This window comes from Myzus persicae, unplaced genomic scaffold (assembly GCF_001856785.1).
Source record: "Myzus persicae strain clone G006 unplaced genomic scaffold, MPER_G0061.0, whole genome shotgun sequence".
In the NCBI taxonomy this organism is placed as follows: Eukaryota; Metazoa; Arthropoda; class Insecta; order Hemiptera; family Aphididae; genus Myzus; species Myzus persicae.
The window spans coordinates 1,709,574-1,719,446 of record NW_019100468.1 but is presented as its reverse complement, the minus strand read 5'-3'; the positions used below and the strand labels follow the sequence as shown (position 1 = coordinate 1,719,446).

Sequence of the window (9,873 nt, the reverse complement as noted above, 5' to 3'; positions counted from 1 at the left end):
ATAATAGTTATACTTTACGTGACTATTTCGGATTAATGTATTGTTCAGTTTTATTTACAACCAAAAATAATGAAAATAATAATAAAAATTATGTTTTAATTCTCCAGAGCCCATTTAAAAACATTGCGTTTTATTTGTTTTTATCTATATAATCGTACTGCTCATCGCAATTAAATATCAAAAATTCTCTACTATAATATTTATTACCATTATAGGAACTAGTCAACTGTCGACACTCCAACAAAATAAATAGGTACCTACTCCTATTTTTATATCTAAACATAACGATTAATATAAATTCAAAAATAAAAACATAAGTGCTTCATTATTAGAACAGTGAATATGTTATATATTATATATATTGAATAAATACACATTTGTACCTATATAAAACACAATTGCTAGTCAATTCATAGTTTTAAAATATTTAAAATGACTGAAAATAGTTGGTTTCGTGATTATTGTGAAAAAACGACTTCACATTGTATGCAGTATTTTGTGATGAAGGATAGATCACCCGTAGAAAAGTAGGTTTAGTATAATATGATCGAATAAAATATTTATTTTGAAATTAATGTTTTTTCAATTTATTATATTTGATTAGAATAAATATTTTTAGGGTATAAATTGTTGGGAAATAGAATTTCTCATTCTAGGTTCTCGCTCGGGGTACTTCTATGCTTATAATAAAAATATTTCAGTATATACCTTCTAACTGTTCTAAGTTTTTCATTATTGTGGTCTTATGATTAATTGAAAAAGAAAATAATCTTTTATATTTTTTTATTTGTAGGGCATGAGAATAATATTAATAATTGGTTGCATACCGTACATTTGCATTTGACTTTTCAAAAGTAGGATTTTGATCACTGAACGATATTTTCTCGGAAAGCACTTTTTTTAATAGTACTTTTTTTATACGTCACTTTTCTTTTTCCAATTCAAGCGCTGTAGTAAATATAATAAGTCATTTCGACGTATACAATTTACAACTAATCACAATAAATAATGAGTAGTTTGTTTTACGATAAAATATATGTAGGTATGTATCTTATTTTGAATAAAATACTAGAAGGATAAAAATTTAAAATATCTTGAAAAAACTTATAAATATCCATAGACAGAATTTGTATTTTTATAGTATTTTATTTTTAAATTTCAAAAAACTCGTATGTATCCTTTTTATTTTCAATAATTTCAATGAACTCTGGTAGAGAATCGCCACTCTTGTGATTCACATTTCGCCATATTTTAGAGTATTGTCTGTAAGACAAATGCCAGTCAAGTATGAAGACATTTTGATATTATAAATGCATTTTTAGCTTGATTCATATCATAGTGGCAGGCGTGTTTATAATATTTTGAAAAATATCACAAATTATTTTAGATTGTTTTGGATTCTGACGTTTCTCTGTATGATATCAATTACGTGTGGCGCTTTAAGAGTTTTGATAGACGTTTGGATTGATAGTCCAACCATCATATTCATTGAAAACACAGAATCAGCCATTCAAGATATACCTTTTCCGTCAATTAATATTTGTCCATCAAGCCAACTACGAAAATGGGTTTGGGAGAAACACATGAACACGAACACCTCCTATTGGTAAGTTCATACGTAAATAAATATTTACTTACTATTTATGATCTGTGTTATTTCAACATAATACTGTAGAGCAAAAAACAATATATTTTGTATTATTCACAGGAGATATTAATTTCTATGCTTTAAACATTAAATTATTAAATACTAAATAGTATGGTTATGTCAGTGGTTTGATATTTTAGAGATTAGTGTGATATAAATCTACAAGTCTTTCGGTGTTTAGAGCCGTCAATAAATATTTTTTAAATTACAAAAAAATAACTAAAATTTTTTAGATCCATTTTTTTCAAAGTTTAAACTTAAAACGTTAATTTGAGAAAATTATAAATTTGTTTTTTTTGATATTTTTAATTGCTATTAGAAAACATTTTGAGAAACGTTTGTTTCATTTTCAAGTTATAGTATTAAGAATTAGAACTGTTATGGGCATAAATCGGAGAAAACAAATTTAAATCGAATGTTTTAAATATCGATTTTGCTCAAAAGATTCAAAATATTTTGAACATTTTATCATACCTATCTTGGTGAAAACTTCAAGTCTCCATTATTTTTTTATTTTTTACTGATCATTACAGCTTCGGTAGCATAGGCCATTAGTTTGTGAGTTTTATACAGTTATATACTTATAAATATATGCTTATAGTAGGAGAGATAAAAAAAAAAAGTTTATACAAAATTAGTGACTTATTCTATTTGGTTTTTATATGTTTTTGTATAATTTTAATGCCTTGAGGAACGATATAATGTTTTCTGGTAGGCATTCGGGACCGATAATCTCGTACAGGTTCTATGGTATGTTTCTTCATTATTATTATCATTTATGACTAGGTATAAATTAATTGACATCTAAGTTCCAACCATGACCAAGATGATTATTTGTATTACTTTTCAAAAAATGTCGTGACTAGTCAGAAAAAAAACACACTCACATAAATCATGATAATGTTGTAAAACCAACTGGTTTTATAATATTATTCATCGTTTCTCTCAGCATCTGAAATGAAAAATCTTAATAGGTAAATAGAACGTTGTGTATCTAAATATTTTGTGAATAAATATGATTAAATACTATAAATAAATAAATAAATAAATTAAAATTAAAAAGTTCAAATTACCTTAATATTCACATTACCTATTCAAATTGTACGCGAGTCTGAAAGTTGAGACAGTGTTTCGGTTAGTATAGTATTCAGTTGCATCTGCATACAAGGTCAAATATGGAGAATTAATTACTGCAGTCTTGTAGAAATTGATTTCTAGAAGCCCACCTCACACATGCTGTAAAAAACTTAAATATTCATTGAATAATGAATTAATATTTGATTTTGATTTTTAGTATAGTAGTTTTTAAAAACCCTCACCAAAATTATATTTGTTTATACTTTAGTTAAAAACATAGACAAAATTCAACTAGAGAAATATATTATATTCACGAGTCTTCTAAACTCGATGATGTCGTTGAATCCACGATGTTGTAATCAAATGTTAGTCAATGATTATATAAAAGTCGTACACCGTGCAAATCTATGACAATTGCGTGCTACATTTACTATACATCTTTTCAATTGAAGTGGTCCGATGAAATTGTACTCCAGCTCCGATCATTCTATTCGCCAGGTGTTAGTAAACTTACTGTGCCGATTCTAAAATTAGTCATACATTTTATCTAGGGAAAATCTTCAACATTATCGCTATGGACTATGTTCCTTAGATTTTTACAATTATATCGGAGACAAAAAAGCTTCAAGAAATTATTTTGATAAAGATGTAATCATGCGTTTGATTAACGTGAGTATAAAGCTTTAACTTAGTAAATTTATTTCTGTTTTAAAATTGAATCTTATTAATTATTGTTCAAATAAAATCGACTATCAGTAATAAGTAATAACTAATGATACCTACCTTAAACATTTAAATATGAAATTTAATTTTTGCTTTTGATCCCAGGATTGTGCAATTAGCTGTTCAGAAGTATTTCAATTGGATGCGAAATGGGAAAATTTGACAGTTTCAAATTTTTGCCAGTTTGTTCAACCAAAACTGAGTTTACTTGGATTATGTTTTTCAGTTAATATGATGCCATCATTTCAAATGCTTAACAACGAATATAATCAAAGGTTAAATTGTATTATAAATAAAAAGTTTTGGTTTTAAAAAAAGCTAGGGAAGTCACTCATCTGCTGTATTATGGTTGGTTTCGAATTAACCTCGTCATTGAGTAAATCACTTTATTGTAGAGGTGGTCAAAAGTTTGGGGGTTAATGAGTGAAGGGTTATCATTCTCATGACATTTATTAGATGTATACATACATATGTGTACCAATAAAATCGATTGCGTTAAAATCGGTTTCCCTTAAAAATTCTAATTTTCCGGTATTTTTTTTTCTAATTATATTAAAATGTTCTTAACTTTTCATTTTTGAACCTCCCCCAAGTAGAAATTAAATCCTATTTTATACCAGAAACCACTCTCAAGAATTTTCCTGATGCTTGCAGATACCCCAAAAAAACTAACATCATTCTAAAACTTGAACATTTATCGCTCTGCTCAGAATCTAAAATACTAATACCATTTTGATCCAACAGGTTTTACATGTTTGATTAGTTTCATCAAGTAGGTACACTTGGTCAGATACCAGAGTATAATTACTAGTATTACTATGTAGGTACTTTTAAATAGACAAATTATTATTGAATATTGTATTATGTTTCAGAGTTTCCCCAAATTAGGCATCGTTTGATTTGCATAAAGCAATGCTTTTAAATTATAGTTTTTTAATTATATTAGGTATAATAGCAGTTAATAGTGGTCATTACGAAAAAAATGTAAAATAGTACATACAGTATCAAAGAGTAGTGTGTTCGTTATTGGATTTGCACTAGCTACCTATATCTATACATCTATTAAAAAATAGAAAAAACATAAAATGGGGTTTTTTTTAAATTCTAAAATGCTCAGTCATTATAGTTTTTTTAATATACGAGTAAGCATATTTATTTAATGGTTAATATTTTATTTTTAAAAATTGATTGATATTTTTAAGCATATTTTATAAATTATAGTAAAACTGTGATCATTAATAATTTATTACATTTAAAAACTACACTAAAATATTCAGTCTACATTTCTAATTTAGGCTACAGACTTTCCAACTACCTAACTTATTATGAAGACATCAGCACAGTATTTTTTTTCTCTCTCAGGTCCACAAGCAACATAGATAAAACGCATTAATATACAAATTTAAACGTTGTTTTTTTTAAAGTGCCTATTACACAAAGAAATTATTACAGAGAACATTATTTTTGAGGGTTTGAAATATAGGTTTTATATTATATTATTATTTGATTAAAAAAAAAATGTTTACATAAATGGTTATTAAATAGCGATAAGTCATAATAATTATACTCAACAATATTATTCTCTGTAATATTAAAATGACTGATTTTTTTCGAAGATTACTCAAAAACATAAATAAATAAAAATTGATTTGCGTTTTGTCTAAGTTGGGCGAGAGAAAATAAACTTGTGCTGACTTCATCAACATTTATACTATTTATCTGAAGTAGAAAAAGTTTATAACTCATTGAAAAGGTTAAATAATTCATTTCTTATTTACTTTATTACTTATGTTGTATGCTAATAAAACGAAAATACACGAATAGAATAAAGGTCTATAATTATTTGTAAATATAATTTTTCAATTTTATTTTGAATAGTATAGAAATTTCTGTATTATATTTCTGTATTATTTTTTTTCTTTTGTTATTTCAGATATTTAAATTTTTTTTTAAAAAACAATTCCTATATTGTTACCGAGAAATCAAATTGGAATTTAGATGATGGATACCCACCAAATTCAGAGAACGATCTTCTTGTCAACATAAACCCTGCTAGAACAAGCGGTGTTAGTCACTACCACCGTCTTAGATTGACGATAAACATATTGGACCAAGAATTTTTTAGTTGTTCGTCTCAAAGTCATTTTTTTGTGAGTAAAAAATACAATTATTGTGTTTATTACATCCAATGTACAGTTTACATTAAAAAAAAAAATGAGCAGATTTTAATTTTTAAAAACTGTTGTGAAGATTATGTTGATAGACAGTGTTTTCAGATTTAATAATCCTATCTGATACGAATAGATACTGAGCAGAAAATTGAATGTATTACAAAATAAATGTATTTACAACGATAATATCAAATTAATATTTGTAATTTTTTTATCGATCATCGTCCTTTTAGAGCAGTAAAAAAGCTTCGATTTCCTACTTTCGTTTGAGATTAAAACTTTTGTGATATTAAACCCATAAATTAAAGACTTCTCATTAAGCGGTCTTATTATTTTGCAGTAATTTAAAAACGAATAACAGTAGATACTTGAAATATTGACGAAATGTTCATTTCATCAGTTTTTATACGTCATGATAACATTTAAAAATTTGTTTGACTCTTTTTGAGCTATTTATGTTTTATAGTGTTAATACTATTTTGATATTATACACAAGGTAATTTCTTTAACAGTGTTTTAATTCAGCTATATTGACTCATTCACGGTATATTAAAACTATTTAAAATGATTGTAGAGTTACACCGTTATAATAATTGTCCGGTATAAAAGAAAATATTTTGATACGTACACAAAGTTCAAAAACATTTATTGCTTTTATTTAGATTACATTATCTCACCCAGCTGAATATTTTTTGACCGATCCTCGATCTTTTATCAAACCAGACACATACACTAAAATACAAATCACTCCATTCGTGAAAAAAATTGATTCTCAGTTAAAATGGCGTTCTTTAGAAGCCAGGAAATGCTATTTGCACAACGAGAGAAAATTATCTATTTTTCAACAATACACACAGGTGAATTGTAATATGGAATGTGTCTTAAACGAAACTTTAACCATATGTGGCTGTGTTTCCTTCGACATGGTTTGTAAGTATCTCAATTTATATAATGTTATGTTTTTATTTATAGTTTATAGTAAAATATACATTATCTTGTATTCGATTAGATTTAGTGGCACCCAGTGTTCAAATTTGTGGTGTCTCAAAAAGAGAATGTCTGATAAAAGCTCAAAGTAAGTATGCATTTAAGTCTAATAAGATAACAAAAGTTATGCCTACTCGTTGTTATGAATTCAGTTACAGTTATTCTATGGATAAATTGTAAATAATCATTTCAAATTGCACAATATAGGACATAGGTGTTATTGTCATCCATTGTTACAATAATACAATGTGTACCTATCAACATTTCGTCCCAATATATTGTGTGTGTCTGGCCAACACTATTTTCCTTTGCCCAAAAAATACAATTATTCTGAAAATAAATAATTAACATTTTTCAACTTTTGAATTTTTCACCGTATAAATTTGATAAAAATGTAAACTTTGATTACATATTTAACCATGAATAGAAATGTGAAATATTATACGGTGGTCTATACCGATGACATACTATTTAAACTGTTCAATCTAAAAAAAAATTAAATTGGACCAAATCACACACATCGAGCATACCATGCATATATCTGATCGAATTCAGTTTGTGAGTAGTTTTGGGGTGCATTGCTCGTAAATTCGTCGTATGCTTGATTTTCATATATTTAGATAATATATATTTCATAGGTAATACATGCCTATTATATCTAAAGATTTAATGTTTTTCCATTCACCGGAGAAAATATCAAGTGGCCCGTTATATTTTTTCTAAGATAATTTCTGCGACTAGGTACTTAGTTAACCAGTAGTTAATTTATAATGAGCATAATAATTAAAAATGTTGATAAGTGGAGTTGTGGGCCAACATTATGATATCGTACCCCCCTGTATGCTCATCTAAAATTTAAAATATACTTTTAACATATCAAAAATACTCATTCAAAAGCTCTGCTTCAGAATATTAAATTTAAAATGTATGCTGTCATTCATAAATATAAAATATGATAACGTAAAAAAAGTGTGAAACAAATATTATCATGTTTGATATAATCATCAATTTCACTCCCAATAAGGATAAAATCATATCGACTAAAATGTTAAATACATATTATACTAATAGACTTTATAATAAAATGTTTTATCATAAATGTTTAATAATAACATAAAATATAAGTTTATTAAAATAATTCCCAAATTGATAGCGAGAGGTGATTTCTCAAGACTAAATAACCGCTATATTTTGATTGTTCTAGGAAATAAAATTACTAATATGATGATATTATTTTCATACAGAAGCAACCTATGAGCCGGAAATGCAATTAATATGCAAATGTTGGCCAACATGTTCTGTGGTTGAATATAAAATTGCATATACGTCCCACTACGATGATTGGGCTTATATGAAATTAACAAATATTGTAAAGAATAAGTACGTAACAGACCATGTTTCACGTCACGTACATAAATGTACAATTATTCATTATCATAAAGATACCGCAAGATATTTAATGTACAATGAACATTTGTTTTTAGTTCCAGAGGTGCGACGGTTGAGTTCGTTTTCAATAAGCCATATTTCACAGCATATACATCCACATCTATTGTAGACCTAGACTCCCTAATAAGTAAGTTATTAAAAAAAACAACTCAAAACTCACTGTTTATATTATAATACCATACGGGCTGACCCATCATTGATCTACCATTACTAGATTTCTTTTTAATTTGATCATTCATATTTGCCTGTTTCCAAAATTCGTAATCATTTCGACCATTTTCCCGGAAAAACTTCGAAGCATTAGTAAGCAATTTAGGTTAGGTAGATAGGAAATTAAAAATAAGTATGCATCATATTGTTTTGTTTTTTTTATCAATGTTCTTTAGAAGCTGCTACACGTCCCACGATGTGTCATTTAGTTAAATTACCACGATGCAGAGTCGTTCTCAGTATTTTTTATTGGGAGGAGGGGGGATATGAAAATGTATTAAAAGTTGATCCGTTAGGGCCAATACATCAGTAGTACGATGACTAGTGAAAGATTATTTTACTAGTTACATTTAATACTCCAGCATACAAAAAAATATCAACTATTTATAGCATAATATATCATCGATTATAGAATCTATATTCTAGATAAGCTATTGAAAGTATTTTACTAATTTGGTAGAATTGTGTGGTAATAATTGGGACCATCAATTTCAATATTTTTAAATTGCTAACAACTTATGCGAAAATCTGTAATTCAATTTCAAACTTGTTTACCGATAAACAAAAACTTTATTCACGTAAGTTGAAAAAAAAAACAAATTCCTCAAAACAAATGAAAATTGTTTGATTATTGTAATATTACATTTAGAAAATTCTAACTATATTTATTCGGTAAAAACTTTTTACGGTTATTCCTTTGAAAGTGATAAAAAAAAAAAATGGTGAAAAAAACTTGTGCGTAATACTTCAGTTGAATATTACATCTAAAATCATTATAATTGATCGACAACAAAATAAATCATAAATAACATTATACTCCTGTGCCTATGGTATGTAATATGTAAGTTCTTGTTTGTATTATGCCCACCGACTACTTCATATTATATTCCCCACCACGACAAAAATTTTAATTTGATATAATTACCTATTAAAATTTTTAATTTCCATACTACCTACTATACAACGAATTATTAATATTTTGAAAACGTTTTAACTATGGCATTGATGTTGTAAATTTACTTTATTTTGTTACAGGTAATATTGGTGGATTAATAAGTTTATGTTTGGGATTAAATTTAATCAACTTGTTTGAAATACTATATATCATGATTAAAATGATCGTCAATTACATTATACACATGTTTGATAATACATGAATTATCAGTGTTCAGACTAGTTTGAGAATTTAACTCATAAAAATATTTATTTAAATCCACTTTGTATTCATGTTATGTCACTACATATTAAAATTAATATTAATTAATAAGCAATTTGGTAAAGTATTTATTTTAAATGTGTGTAAGCAACTATAAGCTTTATGTAGCATGTATATGACAATATATCGACATGATATTTGTCATAAAAAATCAATTATTGACCATTGATTAGCTTACGAGATTCTAATATGTATTTTATGTTTATTATTCTTTTCCATGCTCTATTTAATCTGAACAACTAATTATGTGAACCACCTATTTGAGATACGACGTAAGTCCATAAAAGGTAATTCTGAGAAAACAAGAAAAAACTGTCTTTTCGCTACCAGTTGTTGTACGTTGTTATATTCTCTTCCATACTGATTATTTGCAGTGTTAAAATTAAATATTT

At 26.7% G+C, this 9,873-nt stretch overlaps 1 protein-coding gene across 1 annotated transcript; it reads left to right on the top strand.

The window, feature by feature from the left end:
- The first annotated feature begins 432 nt into the window (after nucleotides 1–432).
- LOC111027232 (pickpocket protein 28-like) lies at nucleotides 433–9,422 on the top strand. Its single transcript, XM_022305554.1, has 10 exons — nucleotides 433–527; nucleotides 1,388–1,606; nucleotides 3,277–3,394; nucleotides 3,554–3,723; nucleotides 5,382–5,598; nucleotides 6,282–6,549; nucleotides 6,629–6,694; nucleotides 7,851–7,986; nucleotides 8,091–8,182; nucleotides 9,301–9,422. Exons 1-10 carry the CDS (start codon nucleotides 433–435, stop codon nucleotides 9,420–9,422), a joined length of 1,503 nt encoding a protein of 500 aa, XP_022161246.1.
- Nucleotides 9,423–9,873: the final 451 nt, after the last annotated feature.